This window comes from Tiliqua scincoides, chromosome 1 (assembly GCF_035046505.1).
Source record: "Tiliqua scincoides isolate rTilSci1 chromosome 1, rTilSci1.hap2, whole genome shotgun sequence".
Taxonomy (NCBI): domain Eukaryota; kingdom Metazoa; phylum Chordata; class Lepidosauria; order Squamata; family Scincidae; genus Tiliqua; species Tiliqua scincoides.
The window spans coordinates 81204801-81226528 of NC_089821.1; the positions used below are offsets into that span (position 1 = coordinate 81204801).

At 44.2% G+C, this 21728-nt stretch overlaps 1 protein-coding gene across 1 annotated transcript; it reads left to right on the forward strand.

The window, feature by feature from the left end:
• The first annotated feature begins 548 nt into the window (after window positions 1-548).
• Window positions 549-13748, forward strand: UMPS (uridine monophosphate synthetase). Its single transcript, XM_066611818.1, has 6 exons — window positions 549-922; window positions 7533-7686; window positions 8020-8688; window positions 9662-9837; window positions 10665-10779; window positions 12812-13748. The coding sequence occupies exons 1-6, from the start codon at window positions 788-790 to the stop codon at window positions 12991-12993; spliced, it is 1431 nt and encodes a 476-aa protein (XP_066467915.1). The 5' UTR covers window positions 549-787; the 3' UTR covers window positions 12994-13748.
• The last annotated feature ends 7980 nt before the right edge of the window (window positions 13749-21728 follow it).

Sequence of the window (21728 nt, forward strand, 5' to 3'; positions counted from 1 at the left end):
ACTGAGTAAAGAAATATTTTCTTTTGTCTGTTCTAACTCTCCCAGCACTCAATTTTAATGGCTGTCCCCTGGTTCCGGTGTTATGTGAGAGTGTAAAAAGCATCTCTCTATCCACTCTGTCCATCCCCTCCATAATTTTGTATGTCTCAATCATGTCCCCCCTCAGGCCTCTTTTCTAGGCTGAATAATCAATATATCTATGAGATATCTTAATATATATATATATATGCATACACACACACACATAATCTTATATCTATATAGATATATAAATAAAAGGCTTGTGCCTAAGGCTGCAGTCCTGTCCACACTTCCCTGGGAGTAAGCCCCACTGACTGTCATGGGGCTTCCTTCTGAGTAGACAGGCGTAGGCTCGTGCCTGAGGCTGCAGTCCAGCCCCATACACCGCACTGGGACTGACTTCTGAGGAGACGTGCACGGGCTGGAGCGACTCCCTGCACGCAGCGGGGCTTCCTGGGGGCGTGTCCAGGCTCGTGGCTGGCAGTTCCACGAGGGGAGCTCCGGTCCACGGCAGCTGTGCCGCTGCGCGGGGCCCCGTTCCGGACCCGTTCCGTCAGGTGACTGGGCAGAGCCGCTTCCTTCTGGACGGCGCCGGTGCCGCTGCGTTCAACGGCCGAGTCCACCCCGTGAGGATTCACTTCAAGCGCGCTCGAGCCTCTCCCAGCCTCAGCGGCCCTGCGCTCCGCCCACTCCTCTCGCGACCCGGCGAGGCCTCGGCGCGGCTTTCCTCCTTCGACGTCATCACGCGGCGGCCGTGCTCGGGAGCATGGAGCGGCTGGCCTGCGAGCTGCACGGCGTGCAGGCTCTGCGCTTCGGGGACTTCGTGCTCAAGAGCGGCCTCGTCTCCCCGGTCTACGTGGACCTGCGCGCCATCGTCTCGCACCCGGCGCTGCTCACCAAGGTGCGGGGGGGGGGGCTGTTGTTCGCTCCCTTCAGGTGTCTGTGCTAGTGACTTGGAAACCAATCCTGTGCACGTCTACTCAGAAGTAAGTCCCATTCTAGTCAGTGGGGCTTACTCCCAGGAAAGTGTGGACAGGATTGCAGCCTTAGGGCACAAGCCTAGGTGTGTCTACTCAAAAGTAAGTCCCATTCGAGTCAGTGGGGCTTACTCCCAGGAAAGTGTGGATAGAATTGGGCTGTCAGACCACAATCCTACCCACACTTTCCTGGGAGTAAGCCCATTGACTGGAATTTGACTTACTTCTGAGTAGACATGCATAGGGTTGGGCTCCAAGGCAACCCTCCTGCCCACACTTTCCTGGGAGTAAGCCCATTGACTAGAATGGGACTTACTTCTGAGTAGACAGGCATAGGGTTGGGCTCACACTCTCCTCAAATGTCAATCGCCACCAGTGACTTTATTGCTCTATTGAAGTTAGGTTCGCAGCTCTCAAGCGTGGCTCTCGATGGGTCGGATGGGTCGGAAGACTGAGGTGGGGGTGGCGTGATGGGGTTCTAACAGCGGTCAACCTTACAAGGCTGTTGTTTTCTCCCCTCAGACATCTGTCTTCATGACTTGCTCCCCTCGGATGTCAGTCACTATGAGCGACCTTGTTGATCATGCTATATCAGTGTTTCTCAACCAGTGGTGCAGATACCGCTGGTGGTACTTGTGTGCTACTTGCCCAGCAGCAAGACCAGTGACACAACAAACATCGGTAGGAAGCTCAGCTTGGCAGGCAGAGCTCCAAAGCACACTTCTTGCATGCTCAAAAAAGTCCTCCCATCCACCCTGAGCCTCTTACTAGTGTTTGTCATGTCGTATCTGGCTTCCCAACCAGAAGTAACTGGTGGTGCTGTACCACTTCTGGTGGCACTTTCGATAGGTAGACCATGTGAAGTGATACAGCAGGGAAAAACGTAGAGGAAGCGTGTATTATATGGACGTTATTCTTATCCTGTCTTTTGACTTACGAGGTCTCTGGGTGCCTTTTAGTAATAAGTCATGAAACGTGAAATCGCTGCCTGATTTTTTTTTTTGTTCACTACTGCCAACTGGAGTGGCTGCAGACAGAAGGGGCATGTGGTGGGTGCGGAGGCAGGTGAGGCTGGAGTCCTTCCAAAAGTGCCACCGCCATGTGAGGCGCCCAAGCACCTGCAGCTCACGTGCAGAACATGTGTGATGATGTAATCACCAGTTACTTCCAGTGCTGTTTCAAATAGGTGGACCATGTGAAATGGTACAGTGAAGGACAAACATTGAGAAACAACTGACCTAGAAAAATACAGAAATGATATTTCCAGCCTGCTGCTCACATGCTTCCAGCGAGGCTAATTGAAAAATGGCAAGATGGCGTCCCCTCATTGAAATCTGTTTTACAGAGGTCGCCGTGTTGTTGCCATACTCTGCACACACTATGGAGGCCACCATGCTTTTGACAGGTTCCTCAGTTGTAATAGAAAATAGGTGGAAGCGATGTCAGCATGGTGGCAGCCGTCTTTCCTAGCTCCGAGCTCAAATGGGAGATGCACTGGAAACTCCAAGAGACCCAAGCTCTCTAGTGCTTCTAGCATGGACATGGACATAAAAAAGTCTATCTGATCTCCCTAGGAAGAGAATTCCAAATGCCAGTGAAGTTGGCATATTTTCACAAACTGATTTAAAAGTTACCCTGAGCATGGAAAAGAAGTGTGGGGTTGTATGTGGGTCTCCTCATTGTCTGGTCGGGTAACTGCAAACATCAGTCTAAACCCTGGGCGCATGTCATGCTGGTTTTGCATTCATGGCAGCCATGTGTAACTTCATGTAGACCACATGTAACCTCAGTGTTAAGTTTACAAAGTTGGCTTTCAGATGGGTGTTGGGCATGTGAAATGCTTTGCAGCCCCATATGAAACCTACATGTTGTTACTGAGCAGGGGTTGCCAGTGCACAACAGCTTTAAATGCAAAGGTAAGGAACAGGATGGAGGGCAGATGGGGAACAGCGGCAAGTGGATTGGAACTGGTTAAAGGTTGGCTGTTATCTGAAGCACAATGTAATGAAGAGAAATAGAAAAAAATCCATCCCCTAAATCTTCAGTTGTCAAACTCTCAGGGAGTTTGCAACCTGCAGTAAGTCCTTGCGGGGGGGGGGGGAGGTAGCAGGGGCAGGGGGAACGCAGGGACAGGGCTCTGCCTCTGCAAAACTGGAAGCGGAGCACAATCTCTCCAATCTCACTTTCCCTGACCTGGGGAGCCCTGCAGGCACTCGCGCCCAGCTCCCCGCACCCAAGGATGGCTGCTGCAGGGACTGGGGGGTGCACCCTAGTCCCTGCAGTCTGTCAGAAGGGGAAGTGGAGCGATCGTGCTCCGCTTCCGGTTTAGCGGAGGCGAGGCGCGATCGCCCCACTCTCACTTTCCCTGACCAGGGGAGCCCTGCCGAAGGGTGCGCAGGGCTCCCTGCACACCCGGGAGGCTGCAGGAGGCTTGGGCAAGTGCACCCAAGCCCCTGCAGCCCCCCTGAGCTCCTGGCTGCCCCTGGCCCTTAAGGGGAAAGGGACTAGGACCCTCAGGCTGGGGCATTGTGATGCCCCAGTTTGAATACCACTGCCCTAAATAACTAACAGCCCAGTCCTATCCACATTGTCCTGGGAGTAAGCCCCATTGACTCTAATGGGTCTTACTTCTGAGTAGACATGCTTAGGATTGGGCTGCAAATGCAGTCATGGTTCCAGTGACCACTTAACCATTGAATCTTTACTAAAAAGCCAGTAGTTTTGTGTTCTCTATTATGGTGCTTGAAGACTGGGGAAGAGGAATTGTGATGGGGTTGAGAAGATAGGTTAAAAAGCTACTACTTTGCAATCTGGTATAGTGTCTCGGCTACTTGATTCCTTCCTGGGAGGAGAAGGTACAAGCTGTTTCTTCTTATCACCCTTCTATCTAAGTGATAGATAGAAGTCTTATCACCCTTTCCAGATAGAAGATAGATAGTGTCTTATCACCCTTCTATCTAAGAGACATCCAAGATCAAAGCACTGGCACCAGCTCGACCTGATCCTCACCAGACGCTCCAGCCTTCCCAGCATCAAGATCACACGCAGTTATCATGGTGCTGCCTGCGACACTGACCACTCCCTGGTGTGCAGCAGAGTGAAACTGCAAACAAAGCGACTGTATCACACGAAAAAGGAAGGAAGACCTCGCATTGATACCAGCAAGACCCGGGATCAGAGAAAAGTGGAGGAATTTGCACAAGCGCTTGAGGAATCTCTTCCAGGCCCGGCCGACGCAAACGCATCCAACAGATGGGAACATTTCAAGAATACCGTTTACAACACCGCCTTGTCCATATTCGGCAAGAAGACCAACAAGGCGGCAGACTGGTTTGAAGCCCACTCTGAGGAGTTGACACCAGTCATAGAGGAAAAGAGGAGAGCTCAAGCAGCATACAAGGCCTGTTCCAGTGAGCGCAACCTGCAGGTCCTCCGAACTGCTCGCAGCAAAGTCCAACAGACTGCCAGGAGATGTGCTAACGACTACTGGCTCCAGCTCTGTTCCGAGATACAGATAGCAGCTGACATGGGCAACATCAAGGGGATGTATGATGGTATCAAGCAGGCCCTAGGTCCAACACAGAGGAAAATTGCCCCTCTGAAGTCTGCCACAGGCGAGGTCATCCAGGATCGGGCGCAGCAGATGGAACGCTGGGTGCAGCACTACTCTGAGCTATATTCCAGAGAAAATGTAGTCACCAAAGAAGCACTGAACAACATTGAGTGCCTGCCTGTGCTGGAAGAGCTTGACAGTGAACCAACCCTAGAAGAACTTCACGTGGCCCTGGACTCCCTTGCTTTTGGCAAGGCACCTGGAAAAGACAGCATCCCTGCTGAAGTCCTAAAATGCTGCAAAGAGATCATCGTCACTGAGCTGCATGAAATCCTCTGTCTCTGCTGGAGAGAAGGTGGAGTACCTCAAGACATGAGGGATGCAAACATCATCACGCTGTACAAGAACAAAGGTGACAGGGGTGACTGCAACAACTACCGCGGCATCTCTCTCCTTAGCGTTGTAGGAAAGCTGTTTGCCCGAGTTAAGAACATAAGAACATAAGAACAGCCCCACTGGATCAGGCCATAGGCTCATCTAGTCCAGCTTCCTGTATCTCACAGCGGCCCACCAAATGCCCCAGGGAGCACACCAGATAACAAGAGACCTCGTCCTGGTGCTCTCCCCTACATCTGGCATTCTGACTTAACCCATTCCTAAAATCAGGAGGTTGCGCATACACATCATGGCTTGTACCCCATAATGGATTTTTCCTCCAGAAACTCGTCCAATCCCCTTTTAAAGGCGTCTAGGCTAGACGCCAGCACCACATCCTGTGGCAAGGAGTTCCACAGACTGACCACGCGCTGAGTAAAGAAATATTTTCTTTTGTCTGTCCTAACCCGCCCAACACTCAATTTTAGTGGATGTCCCCTGGTTCTGGTATTATGTGAGAGTGTAAAGAGCATCTCCCTATCCACTCTGTCCATCCCCTGCATAATTTTGTATGTCTCAATCATGTCCCCCCTCAAGCGTCTCTTTTCTAGGCTGAAGAGGCCCAAACGCCGTAGCCTTTCCTCATAAGGAAGGTGCCCCAGCCCCGTAATCAGCTTAGTCGCTCTCTTTTGCACCTTTTCCATTTCCACTATGTCTTTTTTGAGATGCGGCGACCAGAACTGGACACAATACTCCAGGTGTGGCCTTACCATCGATTTGTACAACGGCATTATAATATTAGCCGTTTTGTTCTCAATACCCTTCCTAATGATCCCAAGCATAGAATTGGCCTTCTTCACTGCCGCCGCAGAGTTGTACTAAAGAGGCTCCAGGTACTTGCAGAGAGCGTCTATCCAGAATCGCAGTGTGGATTCCGAGCCAACAGGTCCACCACTGATATGGTATTCTCCCTTAGACAACTGCAGGAGAAATGCAGGGAACAACGACAGCCACTCTTTATAGCCTTCATAGATCTCACAAAGGCTTTCGACCTGGTCAGCAGAGATGGCCTCTTCAAGATTCTCCCCAAGATTGGATGTCCACCCAGGCTCCTCAGCATCATCAGATCTTTCCACAAGGACATGAAGGGCACTGTTGTCTTCGATGGCTCCACATCAGACCCTTTTGACATCCGAAGCGGAGTGAAGCAGGGCTGTGTTCTTGCACCGACCTTGTTTGGGATTTTCTTCGCTGTCCTGCTGAAGCAGGCCTTTGGAACTGCAACAGAAGGCATCTATCTCCGGACCAGATCAGATGGAAAGCTCTTCAACCTCTCCAGACTGAGAGCAAAATCCAAAGTCCAGCTGAAATGTCTGCGTGACTTCCTCTTTGCCGACGATGCAGCTGTCACTACCCACTCTGCCAAAGATCTCCAGCAGCTCATGGATCGTTTTAGCAAGGCCTGCCAAGATTTTGGACTGACAATCAGCCTGAAGAAAACACAGGTCATGGTTCAGGATGTGGACTCACCTCCCTGCATTACAATCTCTGAGCATGAACTGGAGGTTGTCCATGACTTTGTGTACCTTGGCTCAACGATCTCCGACACTCTTTCTCTCGATACCGAGCTAAACAAGCGCATCGGTAAAGCAGCTACCACGTTTTCCAGACTCACAAAGAGAGTCTGGTCCAACAAGAAGCTGATGGAACATACCAAGATCCAGGTCTATAGAGCTTGCGTCCTGAGTACACTTCTGTACTGCAGCGAGTCATGGACTCTTCGCTCACAACAGGAGAAGAAACTGAGCGCTTTCCACATGCGCTGCCTCCGACGCATCCTCGGCATCACCTGGCAGGACAAAGTTCCAAACAACACAGTCCTGGAACGTGCTGGAATCCCTAGCATGTATTCACTGCTGAAACAGAGACGCCTGCGTTGGCTTGGCCATGTCGTGAGAATGGATGATGGCCGGATCCCAAAGGATCTCCTCTATGGAGAACTCGTGCAAGGAAAGCGCCCTACAGGTAGACCACAGCTGCGATACAAGGACATCTGCAAGAGGGATCTGAAGGCCTTAGGAATGGACCTCAACAAGTGGGAAACCCTGGCCTCTGAGCGGCCCGCTTGGAGGCAGGCTGTGCAGCATGGCCTTTCCCAGTTTGAAGAGACACTTTGCCAACAGTCTGAGGCTAAGAGGCAAAGAAGGAAGGCCCATAGCCAGGGAGACAGACCAGGGACAGACTGCACTTGCTCCCGGTGTGGAAGGGATTGTCACTCCCGGATTGGCCTTTTCAGCCACACTAGACGCTGTGCCAGAACCACCTTTCAGAGCGCGATACCATAGTCTTTCGAGACTGAAGGTTGCCAATACATCTAAGTGAAAAGAACAGCTGTGCAAGTAAGCACCCTAGCTTGCCATTTGAAATAACAGTGGACAAAAAGGACTTTTTTCCTTGCTGTATGATATGGTGGACACTTCCTTAGAAAGGTACGCGTTCTCACATTCTTGAAGGTTGAGTTGTACTCTGTTGCTCCCTATACTGTTGGTAATACATTGATATCTTGCGATGTTAGTAAATTATGTCTTAATTTTTTAATTTTTTAGGTTGCCGATCTCCTCTTTCAAACAGCAAAGGATGCTGCAATCAAGTATGACTCTGTGTGTGGTGTTCCATACACAGCATTGCCATTAGCGACAATCATCTGCTCAGCTAACCAGATCCCAATGCTTATACGGAGGAAAGAAGCTAAAGATTATGGTAAACAAAGAAGCAAACTTGAGATTGCAAGTAGTGCTTTGTAAGCAATGACTATCCAAGGCTGTAAAGATATCTAGGAAAATGAACACATTTTACAATTTCTGCTAAGAGCGATGTGTGCATCTTAGTTTAATGCAAATCTAAAAAGCTAATCTCACAGTAAGTTACATGCTTGTTGTTTTGGAACACCAATGTGTAAATGTTTCGGTCTAGTGATTTATTAATTTGTGTAATGCCCAGTTTTATTTTAAATTTCAGCCGTTATCTTTTGACCTGAACTAGCAAGTTTTCATATTGGTGATTTAGTGTAATGTGTTCTTTTTGCTCTTAAAGGTACAAAGCGCCTTGTGGAAGGTACCATCAATTCAGGAGAAACTTGTCTAATCATTGAGGATGTTGTTACCACTGGCTCAAGTGTCTTGGAGACAGCAGAGGTCCTTCGGAAAGAAGGGCTAAAGGTGACTGATGCCATAGTGCTGTTGGATAGAGAGCAAGGAGGGAAAGCAATGTTGGAGAAGCATGGAATTTGCCTACACTCAGTATGTACTTTGTCTAAAATTCTCAAGAGCCTTGAGCAGCAGAAAAAAGTTGCTCCTGAGATGGTGATAAGGGTAGAAAAATTCATCCAAGAAAATGTTATCAAGCCTCCTGAGCAAAATGGCACTGCTCCCACAAAACACATTTGCAAAGAAATGAGCTTTGGTACTCGAGCTGAGCTTCCTGGCATTCATCCCCTTGCTGCTCAGCTTCTCAGGCTCATGGAGAAAAAACAGTCAAACTTGTGCCTTTCTGCTGATGTAACCAACTCCAAAGAATTGCTCCAGCTAGCTGCTAGTCTGGGTCCTACCATCTGTGTCTTGAAAACTCATATTGATATTCTGGATGATTTCACTCCTGAAGTAATACAAGATTTGAGAATGCTTGCAGACGAGCATGAATTCTTGATATTTGAAGACCGCAAGTTTGCAGACATTGGAAATACTGTGAAGCATCAGTATGAAGGTGATATTATCTTTAATTCCTACCTACCAACTTGCTGCATTTCTCTAAAGTTTTATATGAATTTCTTTATAATTTCAGACTTTTAAATGTATTTGACCGATTTGCAGCTATCTCTTTATTTTGAAACCTTGGGAGATTTTCTTGTGCTGTATTTTTTTTTTGGTTGTTCTATACATCAAAGTGAGAGAAATACTTAATAAAACTTAGGACCCAATCCTATCTGGCTTCAGCACTGGCTTTGTAGCTCAGCACCAGTGCTATATGTTGCAAACGCGCCATAAGGCATGTTTGCATCACCCTTCAAGTAAACAGTGCCAGCAGGGAGGCCTGCACCACCCTATTGGTACTGAGGAGGAACCCCCAGCCACTGGCAGAGCAAAGGTAAACCTTGGGTGGCAAGGGGAGGGTGGCGTTCCTGTGGGGAGGGTGGAATGGGGGTGGGATTGGCCCAGGAGGAGGGTGGGACCAATGGAGGCCTCCTTCATCAGATCCTATCACCTGGGTCAGTTTTGGAAGCCTGACACGGGGCTTCTCAGGTCTGCCAGCAGTTTAGCTGGTGCAGACTTGAGATGCTCCATTGCAGGGGCTGGGGCTGGGGCTTTACTGAGAAGTCCTGTTGCAGGGTCTAGGGATTGTCCCCTTCTCCCAAAGAAACCTCCCTACCCCCGCAGGATACAGCAGCGGCCATTTTGGTGCCATTATACTGCACTGCACCAGGAAGCTTCAGATTGGGCTGCCCATCTGAGGCTAAGATATGCAGTACTGAGGAAGAAAGTGTCTTAAGCCCAGAAGCCTAGAACTGTGATAGTGACATTGTCTAATTTATGGCTTTGCAGGGTTTGGGAAACATAGCTGGATTTTGGATAATATTTCTGCAGAACAACTAAAGATGGGGAAACGGTTTCAAAGCCAGTACTGTGATAGTTTTATGCTTCACAAAAAAATGCTTAGCTGGCAACTTTCTTCCTTTCAGGTGGTGTTTTCAAAATTGCATCCTGGTCAGATATTGTTAATGCCCATGTGGTGCCTGGGCCTGGAGTGGTTAAAGGACTGAAAGAAGTGGGACATCCTTTACAACGAGGGTGTCTCCTGATTGGTGAGATGAGCTCAGAAGGATCACTAGCCACTGGTGATTATACTAAAGCTGCAGTAAGTTGGAACTTTCATCTCCGCAAAGTTGAGAAGGGTCCAGAATTATTAAAGGCAGCCTTGTGTTTTTTTTTTGCGCTGGGCATCAGGGAAGGACCACTATTTGTATTGAATTTTTAAGTGCCACTTTTAGCCTCTCTAGTTGGAAGCAAGCGTAGTATTGTTTGATGCCTATTTGACAATGGATCCACTTTGTGTAGAAGAGCAGGAGCAGTGCAGAAACTTTTGCTTGAGGAGGATCAATGGGAGCAAATGGTGCTGGACAAATGTCATTTCCAGCAAACCAGAGGGAGCTTGAGTACCATGTGGAGGGGAATGGGGTAATAAAACTGAAGCCCAATCCTTGCTTCAGCTTGTGGTGAAGGAAGGAATCTTAGGAAGGCATAAAAACTACTTGCATCACGTCAGATCATCAGTCCATTTAGCCTAGTATTGCCTGCGCAAGGCTGGCAGCGGCTCTCCAAGATCTCAAGTGGAAGTCCTTGGCAATCCTGCTAGCTGGAGATTGAACTTGGGATCTTTTTGCAGATATAGCATGAGCTCTGCCACTGAGCAAGAGCCTTTGTCCCCAGAGCAGACACTTTTACATTCTAGAGAAGGACATCTGTGAACAGAAGCATATAGTGATTTTGACATTCTCGTCAATATGTCATCCAGATGCCCAGATTCTTTATCTTCTGATCTTGAATGTCTACATGCTTGAACCTATTTTTTCCTTTAAAGAGTGGTGTGAGTAAAAAAAAAAAAAGACACTTTCAGCATCTCATTTGCACAGATTCATTTTGCTACTGAAAGGCGCAATTGCTTTGTAATTGTGTTTCTTTCAGGTTAAAATGGCAGAAGAACACTCAGATTTTGTGGTGGGCTTTATTTCTGGCTCCAGAGTCAGTGACAAACCGGAATTCCTTTACTTGACTCCAGGTGTTCAGCTGCAGGCTGGAGGTAAGCACTGCTGTTTGGGTGATCCATTTGAAACTTTTCTGATGTTCATTAGCTGAAACAAATTGGCAGTTTCTTTGACAGGACAAAACGTTTCAGAAAACACTAGAACAGTAGATATAATTGACAGGTATGCTGACAAATTCTAAGTTTAATACTCAATTGAATGAAAACACAATCTAAGTTGAACTTCCTGATTCAGTTCCCACCTTCCTATATTAAAGTGCATTCAAGGCAGCTTACTGTAAAAAACATAATTGCATGCAATATAAAAATGACAGTCATGGCAGAAAATATCTCAAAAAGGCAGCTTTTGCAAATAGTTCTGTAGAACAGCACAGTCTTCAGTGCCAGTCTGAAAGTGGGCAATGCCTGGGCCCAATCCTATCCAACTTTCCAGCACCAGTGCAACCACAATGCAACCCCGAGGTAAGGGAACAAATGTTCCCATACTGAAGTGGCCTCTGTGACTGCCTCCCCTCCACAGGATGCAGTGCATCCCCTATTGGCACAGCAGCACAGGCTCTGGAAAATTGGATAGGATTGGGCCCTGAATCAGGGATACCTCTTGAACAAAGCTGTCACCTAACATAATATCCTAACAGGTCTTGTTTAGATGGTACTTTTTTCCTGAATCCAAACCTCAGAAATCTCTTTTCAGCAGAATTAGCCTCTGATATCCACACTAGCTCTATTTTGCTCTCCCCCTCTTGGGTGAGAGAGAACTCATGTGCAAACAGCACCAGCATTTTTCACTTTGCATGTTCACCTCTCCCTGCAGTGAGGAGAGTGGAATAAGAAATGAACATAGCAACACAGTAGTACTACCAGGAGAAAGCACCTTGGTTATGTTGTGTTAGTATCAATATTAAGAGGAGACAAATAATGGTAAAATGTTAAATGCATATATATTTTCCTTAATTTGAAAGATAATGGCATTCATTATTCATATGTCTCACATAACACCAGAACCTAGGGACATCCACTAAAATTGACTGTTGGGAGAGTTAGGACAGACAAAAGAAAATATTTCTTTACTCAGTGTGTGGTTGGTCTGTGGAACTCCTTGCCACAGGATGTGGTGACGGCATTTGACTGGGATGCCTTTAAAAGGGGATTGGACAAGTTTCTGGAGGAAAAATCCATTATGGGTTACAAGCCGTAATGTGTATGTGCAACCTCCTGATTTTAGAAATGGGCTATGTCAGAATGCCAGATGCAAGGGAGGGCACCAGGATGCAGGTCTCTTGTTATCTGGTGTGCTCCCTGGGGCATTTGGTTGGCTGCTGTGAGATACAGGAAGCTGGACTAGATGGGCCTATGGCCTGATCCAGTGGGGCTGTTCTTATGTTCTTCTTGTTCCATTAGCAGAATTGAGTATATTTCCATGTGTAAAAATCATTTTTTTGACCAGAGGCCAATCCTAACCGAGTTTCCAGCAGCAATGCAACTACAGAGTAGCCCTGTAGTAAGGGAACAAATTTTTCCTTACCTTGAGGAGGTTTCTGTGACTGTCTCTCAACTGCAGAAAGTGGCTCACACCCCATTGGTACAGCTGCATTAGTGCTGGAAAGCTGGATAGAATTGGGCTCCAAATCTCAGTTTTTAAAATCAAAATGTATAGATGCAGTTTTGGAAATGTTAATACTTATTCGTTATGGATATCTCCAACTGCTACTTTGATGAAGTTGGTGTAAGTGTTTTAAGTACCTTTTAAATCTCATTATGCTATGCTGTGAATGTTTAAAAGTCTGTATTTTAAAAAGTGCTTCCTGAGGCAACGGGAAGATGGTGTGTTCCCCAAGATTGTATTCCAAAGCCAGTATTGAAGACTTGCTATTCTCCTCCTGCTTCCATCCCCTTCTGTGCCTGCTTCTTTAAAGTGTTTTAGAAATATTGGTGTGAATGTACCCACTGATAGCATGGAGAATTTCTCTCAGAGTTTGCCAGAGTTTGTTTCTTGAAATTTCTATCAAAAAGGAACTGCTGAAGACCAAGCAAAAGCATCATACAGCATGTTTGTGATCCATTGCAGGTGATGGCCTTGGGCAGAAGTACCTGAGTCCTCAAGAAGTGATCGCTAACCGGGGTTCAGATATCATCATTGTAGGACGTGGCATCTTGTCTGCGGCCAATCGCCAAGAAGAAGCAGAAGCTTATAGAAAGACTGCATGGGAGAGTTACTTGCAGAGAATTGGTGTTGGTGCATCAAATTAATGCAAAAGCTGAATCCTGTTATAGCAAACCAATCCTAGGAGCTAGAGTGCCTGAGAAGGTAGTTCTTCTTGTTGACTTTTTCAGTGAATGTTTAATTATTTTAAAAGGAATCTGCCACTGATGATACATTTGGAAGTTGATAAAGTTGCAGTTGTGACTTTTGTTGACACTTGACAATGTGAATTCAAACACCCAGTTTTCCTGGTTTCCTGGTCTTAAAACTCTGTTGTTACTCTGTTGTGACTGAATGAAAGCACTCCTAAAAGGCATTTGGTAGGAATAGAATTACTAGGATTACTGTCTGATTTTTTTCTATTCACTTTGGGAACCAAACAGGCATAATAAATTATGAGAACAGAAGAGACTAACTCCATATTGCCTACAACATATAGTTTTAATAAATGTTAATTACTGTTCTCACCTGCATTCAAACATAAGAACTAAATACAATAAAGTTGACTACTCTTTCATCTAGCCATTTCTCTATCGCAACTTGATGCATTTCAGACCTGTATCTAAAACATGTCTGAGTCATCTGTTGAACCAATGATGTGAATACTGGTTCACATACTTGGGTATTAAATAATGCACTTGTCCTTTCTTTGCTGGATGCTTTGATAGAGATAGGTGAAGGTGCATTCCATCTTGTTTAACCCACTACCACATGTCACATTTGGGGACCTTTGTTTCTTCTGTTAAGAGTTGTCAAATGTGTAAACTATATGATGAAATAAAATATACTTGAAATTTCAGAAGCTTTACTAACTTGACTACTAAAATGATCTTGTGTTTTTCAATGGCCATGAATGGCTTCTGGTCTATTTGTATGCTCTGTGCATAATTTCATTCATTCAAGGGCCTCGGCCCTCATGAACCTTTGAAGTTTAAAATGTTGTTTGGGGGAAAAAGCTTGTTGCACTATTACTTTTGGCTTCAAACGTGGATATTTGCTTAATGTTCAGACCATTTATCTAATAACTGAATTAAATCCATAAAGACTTGATTTTAATGTGTATTAGGAGCATAGATACAGCCAAAAGTTACTTTAATGCTGGCCAGAACTCCTTTGATAAATAAATACCAGCCATCTGGAATTTTTATCTAATCCGTTAATTGAAGCAGTGTTTCTCCCCACTTAAAAGCTATCAAGACTCCCTTTGATTTAGTAGCTGCAACAACATAATATGTTATCCATGTAAAAAACATTTTATATACTTTTCAAGAATCTGGTATTACGGTTATCCTAACTGAAGACTATAATATAATAATGGGTAGAACTTGGCATAACTTGAAAATAGGGAGAGAAAAGGACACTTGCATCAACTGTTGTAAAGCTTTTACCACCAGAGGGTGCTGTGAGCATTTAAGTGTGTTGGAAAAAGTAGACCTTGACGTGACTATTACTTTTGGGTGTTCTTTGTCACTTGTTGAGTGAAGTGAAACTAATCTTTCTATAGTTAGGGAATCAGGACAAATTGTGCCAGAATCCATATGAGGAAGCTGTTGTCTACACTATCTTGTCCTATTCTTACATTAACAGTGTGATGGTACCATAAGAGCAAGGTGCAAATGTAACAAGGTGCAAGTCCGAACCTTGACTAGGAGTATGCTGTGGGTTCATGCACTCCTCTTCTCGCCTGAATTTCCCCCTCCCTTTCATAGTTTGCTTTCTCAGTGTAGCTACACCTGTTTTGATGTTAATCATGATTGTGAGGCAGTTTTGGTTAGCATAAACCAGAACTCGACAAATCTTGGGCATCAGATAGCCATGGCAGCTGTAGGTTTCGTCATGGCGCCTTCCTTTCTTAGCTGATGCTTGGCCCATGCAAGAGAGCGTGTTCCGTCCTGTGTTGCATTAGGCATGGTAAGAAAGGGAGGCAGTGTTAGTGGTAAGTGGCAGTTAAGGTGGGTAGGAGGGTGATAAAGGAGAGGAGGAGAGGAGAGGTAGGACTGTGAGGAGGGGAGAGGTTTGCTTTCGCATGGGGCTGGGTTGGGCATGGGATCTCCTGGCAGTGGGTGGTGGTAGATCCTTACTCTTTCCTGGGGTGAGGAGTGGCTGTGTTGTGTGCATGCTCCCTTCATCTATCCATCTTGCACCCGTTTCCCAAATAGGATGGCCTGCAAGCATAACCATCATATTGGTTACACTGATTGCAAGCATAAGTGTAATCCCTAACAGTCTTTTGCTTGTATATGACAGCCACATTTCCTTTTATCTCCATAGCTTCACTGCTGGCTAGTTTTGTCTTTTTAAAGTTACAGGATCTTCCTTAGAACAGCAGACTCCAAACTATAGGACCACTGCGTTCAGAAAAAGCCCTCCCCCTGTGGCACAGTACATTTTATTCTGCTGCCTGTTATCTCTCTGTTTTATTTGTTTATTTTGAGCATCAAGTACAACATTTTGTAATTAGAACAAAAGGAATCTATTTAAGATGACCATATAAATAGGTTTTTCATTTCCACATTTCTCTTTTTTCCAAGTTCAAAAGACATTGGCGCTCCAGCAAAAAACACTAATCACTGACTGAAGACCCATTTTCCCATAAACCCACAAGACTTCCCAAAACATTCAGGAGGACAGAAGGTTTAGTTAACATATCTAAGAACCCAAGTTCAAAGTGAAAGGAAATGCCTTGATCTTGCAACAATTTTGTATACAATATCATTACCTAAAAAATTAAAGACCAGCAATCCAGACCACTTTCCTCATTGTTCTTCCTATCCAACTCAGTACTATATGTTAACAAGGGCTGCCATATTTTCATAAATTGATCATTTATTTATATATTCTGGCCTTATTGGTCAATTTTTCCATAGTAACTATTTGCCAGGTCCTATTCAAAAATCTCTGTAATGTAAGATCTTGGGTATTTCTCCAGCTTTTTGCAATCTCACACTTTGCTAGTCCAATAAGATTTGCAATTAGTTCTTTATTAGTCAACTTCTCATTTTCCCCAGTGAATAATGAAAATAATAATAATGTTTCATTCCCAATTATTTTTTGATTAGTCAAAGCTTCTATCCATGTGATTATTTCCTGCCAATATTTTTCTATTTTAGGACAAAAAATCCACATATGTTCCAATGTACCCTTTCATCCGCAATTCCTCCAACGCATATCTATCTCCATTAATTTTATGCAGTTTTGTGGGGTACAAATGCCATCTATGAACTACCTTTAAAACCATTTCTTTCGTTCTAGCTGATATTGATTTATAGGGGTATTTGGTCCATATTCCCATCCATACTTCCTCTGATATATCAATATTCATTTTTTCCCCAAGCTATTTTAACTCCCATACCCTTTCCAAATTCTCTCTCAATAATATTTCTAAATATTAATGAAGTTAATCCTTTTCTATTATGTTTATTTTCTTCTATACAATATTGTTCAAATTCCTTTAATGGTTTCATAGGGCCAAATTTTTTATATAGTTGCAGCACAAAACTCCTTACTTGTTTTATTTGTAGCCAATTAGTTCTTATTTGACTTGCTTTCTCTTCTAATTGTCTCCCTGCTTCAAATAAATCTTTAATTCTATAAATTCCAATTTGTCTCCAATGCTTAAATTGTATATATTTCTCCTGGAATTTGAAATTTGGATGATCTAACAAAGGGCATAGAAGAGATATAGGGGGAGCAACAAATTTCATATATTTACGCCATATTCTTAATGTTTCAAAAGTAAAAGTGTTTTGTATTTGTCGTCCCTTCCCTACCTACCTACCTACCTACCTACCTACCTACCTACCTACCTACCTATCTATCTATATTAACTATACCAATTGCTCCATCTTCTTCCATCTCAACCCAATCAGGGGTTTCTTCTATCTGTATAAATTTGGTAATTTGATTTAATTGGAAAGCTTCACAATATATATTTGCAGAATATACTCCAATATATATAATATTTATATATACAGGGTGACCCAAAAGTAGGTGGATAGTAAATGATAACATTTATTCCACCTACTGTCCACCTACTTTTGGGTCACCCTGTATTTGCAGAATATACTCCAGCCAATATTTGCAGAAACTCACACCATGTAGACAATTCCACTATCCATAGCCCCAACAGGCTCTAAGCCCCAAGTTCTGGGCAGAAGCAGCTACCCAGCATGAGTGTCTGCAAAAATCAACCAGAAAGATAAGAGGTGGCAGCATGGAGTGGAAAGTGGCATGGGGAAGGCTTTTTCTGATCCAACCTGCGGGCCATGGTTTGGAGCCTACATCCTTAGAGACTTGGGGGCTAAGGAATATTGATATTAGGCCGATATTGCCTAAGGCTAAGCAAATCTGTCTCACCCGAATGTAACCCATGATCAGTATCAGAGTTAATGTCATGTAACATGTCATGCTTTCACTCTCCTAATTCATGGTTCAAGCATGTTGTTACTGCACACTGCAAAGTGCAGTATAGGAATGTTAGCTGTATTCATGATCATCCAGCTATGTAATGCCGATGCAGGTGTGCCCTGGTATCTGCAGGTGTTCTGTTTCAGAGCTCCCCATGATTAACCAAAACCGCAGATACCAGGGAACGCTCCCCCATCCTCTGGAGGCTCCAGAGGGTGGAGGGAGGTGTTCACCTGTAACTGTGGTTTACAGTTACAGTTTACCAGTGCTGGAATCGCAAGGGGTCCTGGAATGGAACCCCCACAGATATGGGGGAACGCCTGTACACCTATTCAGCCAGTAATGGGTGATGGTAGTAAACTTGTTTGTTGAAAATGCATGCACTGATGTAAAATGTGTGTGCATGCCAGGAAGGCAACAATCATTTCATAAGAAACAGTGTAAGAATTGCACTAAATATACAGTCTATTTATATACTCTGAACAACAGTGCCTCTCCTGGGTTATTCTGTTCCGAATGGTGATAAGTTCCAAGTCTGAGGAACACATACAAAGCATGCATGTAACTGAGCTATAGATTAGACGTCATCCCGTGTGTGCATACTTTCAAAAACATGGGTTCTTTCCATTGCATGTGAAGCAACCTTAAAGTTTAAATTGTAAAAATGGATACTATTGAAAAAGACAGATGGAGATAATTAGAGAGGTTTTAAGGCTGCCAAGTTATCAACAATTGTTTGAATGAGATAATAGGAATTTAGTAGATGAAAACTAATCATGTTTTTTTCTTAAAAAATAAAAATAGGAGTGCTAGGCATGACACATTGATAGCAGTTATGCTGACCGTCTTTTACTGCCCATTCCAACCTCATTGTATATTCCAGAATTTCTTGTCATTAGAATGCTACAATAGCATTATACATCCATGACTGGCATAGTCTCAGGAAGTAATCAAGTGTTGCAGAAATAATCCTGTTCTTTCAACCACCTATCTATGAAGAAATCCATATCCCAGTGAATTCAGGGTTCAAGCCGCCCTGGGTCCCTTTTTGGGAGAAGGGCGGGATAAAAATAAAGTTTTATTATTATTATTATTATTATTATTATTATTATTATTCAGGGTTAATATCTCTGTGTCCCAACGGTTTACATTCCTTAATGCATGGTTCCAGCTGTTAGTTCAAACGGTCTTTGCAACATGGAAACTGGGTCAGAATTTATATTAAAACAAAAGAAAATCACCCTCATTTGCATTAGAATGTAGACATTTTAGGGCCCAATCCTATCCAATTTTTCAGTGCTGGTGCAGCCGTGCCAATGGGGCGTACACTGCATCCTGTGGTGAGGAGGCAGTCACAGAGGCCTCTTCAAGGTATGGGAACATTTGTTCTCTTACCTTGGGGCTGCATTGTGGCTACACCAGTGCTGGAAAGTTGGATAGGATTGAGCTTTTAGCTGAAACAGAGAACAAATCATGGGGATGCTTGAGATAGGCTAATATGGTAATCTTGACAAGTTTACAATATACTTTGATATTAAGTTTCAATGTACTCTTTGGTGAAATATGAGCATTAAAGAACTTGTTTAATTCTGCATGTTTCTTTTTACGGTTTTAGATTTACTGGAGTTGTGATAATCAGGTAATTGTTCCTGTGGACTGGTTATTTAAGCAGGCCTCCACCCTGAACAAATGCAGTAGCCCAGTGATTTTAAAATAGACACACGTGCGTGCGTACACACAGAGTAATAACTATAATAGACAGAGAGAGAGAGGAGAGTAATAACTATAGTAGCCTCTTTTCCCCCCCCCCTTTTTTTTTGCTGTTTTTGAAGAAAATCCCCTCAGATTTTTACTTGGTTTAGAACCAACTGAAGCCATAAAAAAAGCGGTTCTGGACAATTTACCATAAGTACTCATTACAGAATCTTGGAGAAAGCAACACAATCACAAGATGACCTTTTGGATCCTATAGTGCTGAGTGTGTTGATTTGTTCGTTCCTGATTCTCTGTCTTACTGTGTCAACGTGCTTACAGTAATCAGAAAATAAAACTGGCTTGAGCCAGTGTTCTCTCTGCTGCTTGGTGTTTCTTAAAAAGATTTTGAGATATTCTCCCCCTTTTGATTTGATTGCTGAGCTCTTTATGTTTGAGGTGAAGCTGAACAGTAAACCAGTAGTCTCTTCATAATTAAGGCCTTTGCATACAGTTGACTACAGTGTAATCTATTGTTGCTGGTAGTGGAAAAGAACTGTGTTCCATATATGCCACATTGGCTGTGCGGTTTAATGTTTGTGAGTAAATTGGTTAATGTGGTTCCAGAATGACAGGCAATTAGATGACACCCCTCCTCCTTCTGTAAATGAATCCTGGATTTGATTGGTGAGTGCTCTTTTTTTGATACTATGGGCTCTTTTATTGCTCATGTTGCTTTTAGGCCTGTAAAGTGCCTTGAGCCTAAGTAAAGGCATAAAAATGTTAACACTGCTGAGCAGTGCATGGGGAATAACTCATGCTTTCCTTCACACTAACACAGCTGAACATAAGCTACCAGCACAATCCTTCTCCAGCAGGGAAATGCAAGTCAAAACAATGAAAATAACTTTTTGTTCTCTCCTGGCAAATGGCCTGCAACAGATCAACTGTCCCATGTGATCCTTCCGGATTGTAGTGGGAGAATCAGTAGCAGCTAGCTAAGCAGTCTTTTATTTCATGCTGCCTTCTGCACTGGGCTTAATATGCAACAGTAGCTTTAAAAAATCCCAGCTCAGTGAGCATGAACAGGAGAAAGTGGGTTAATAAATGCCGTTAAGCTGCCATAAAAACATGACTTAATGTTTGAAATTAGGGCATCTGAAGCATGGGTCACTGAAGCCCAAACTACAGTTTGCTGCCATTGCTTTTAAAATGACTCAGGTTTATAAGCCTGTTGTATGATTCAAAGTGCTATAGTGGAAGTGAGTGCATATTCATAAAAAACTCCAACATTATGTCCTAAGGTCAAAGGTGTGAACTAGTCCTCAGCATTTTGAAGGTGATTCATTTGTGAACTATTGATGCAAAACTGTCCTAAGCGCTGCTGTTGTGATACTCATTTAGGGCCCAGTCCTATCCAATTTTCCAGTTCCGGTGTAGCTGTGCCAAGGGAATGGCTACACCAGCAGGGAACATTTGTTCTCTTGCCTCAGGGCTGCATTGTGGCTGCACTGGTGCTTGAAAGTTGGATAGGATTGGGTCCTTAGTGATCACCTGGGTGGGGGAAGGGGTCATGGCTATTTTAGATCAGCCATTTTCAATCTTTTTCACCTCATGGCACACTGACAAGGTGCTAAAATTATCAAGGCACAACCTCCCATTTCTTGACAATTGACAAGGCACACCACATCATCAGTAGAGGCCTTGTATCCATCAATGGCCCTATTAATAAATGACCCTCCCCAAAACTCCTGGACAAGTTTCTGAAGGAAAAATCCATTATGGGTTACAAGCCATGATGTATATGTGCAACCTCCTGATTTTAGAAATGGGCTATGTCAGAATGCCAGATGCAAGGGAGGCCACCAGGATGCAGGTCTCTTGTTATCTGGTGTGCTCCCTAGTGCATTTGGTGGGCCGCTGTGAGATACAGGAAGCTGGACTAGGTGGGCCTATGGCCTGATCCAGTGGGGTTGTTCTTATGTTCTCCCACAGCACATCTATAGACCAGTGGCTGAAAATCACTGCTTTAGATTATCTGCAGTATGATCATATGCTGCCCAATTGTCTTTGTGCCACAAGCTGGCTGGCTGACTTTTTCAATATGCAGAGACCCTCTAACCATTGCCATGTTACTTTACAACTGCTCAGGGTCTTTGCCATGCCCTGCTTCACTAACAGAACATCCTAAACCAGAAACCTGTTAACTCTCACACTTGGAGAAGACGATACAGTCATAAAGCTGATCCTTCCCTCTCTTTGAAATCTGATATTTGGCTTTGGATCAATTCTCTCCCATGAACTCACCAGCAGGGCTCAGGAAAGCCACTCTTGTTCAGCCTCATCTTCAGTAGGGGGACAATAGCAGCATATAGTGTTGTAGACAGGATTATGTCAAGCTGATCATGTGGTGTGCTTGGCTTACTCACTGTTATATGAATGCTTAGTATTATTCACAGTACCTTTGAGGGAAGTACAATACGGTTTGTCATGTAACTGGAGAGTTCACTAGTGTTCATCATACTTTTTATGTTCATTTGCAACAGTTTGTTCATCAATATACATTCCAAATTCTGATAAAAGATCTAAAAATGATCCTACTAAGCTTGTAGTACAACAGACCTTGGGGTGATAAATTTACTGAAAGAAAGAAAGGAAAAATGCTACTCATACCATATGTGCA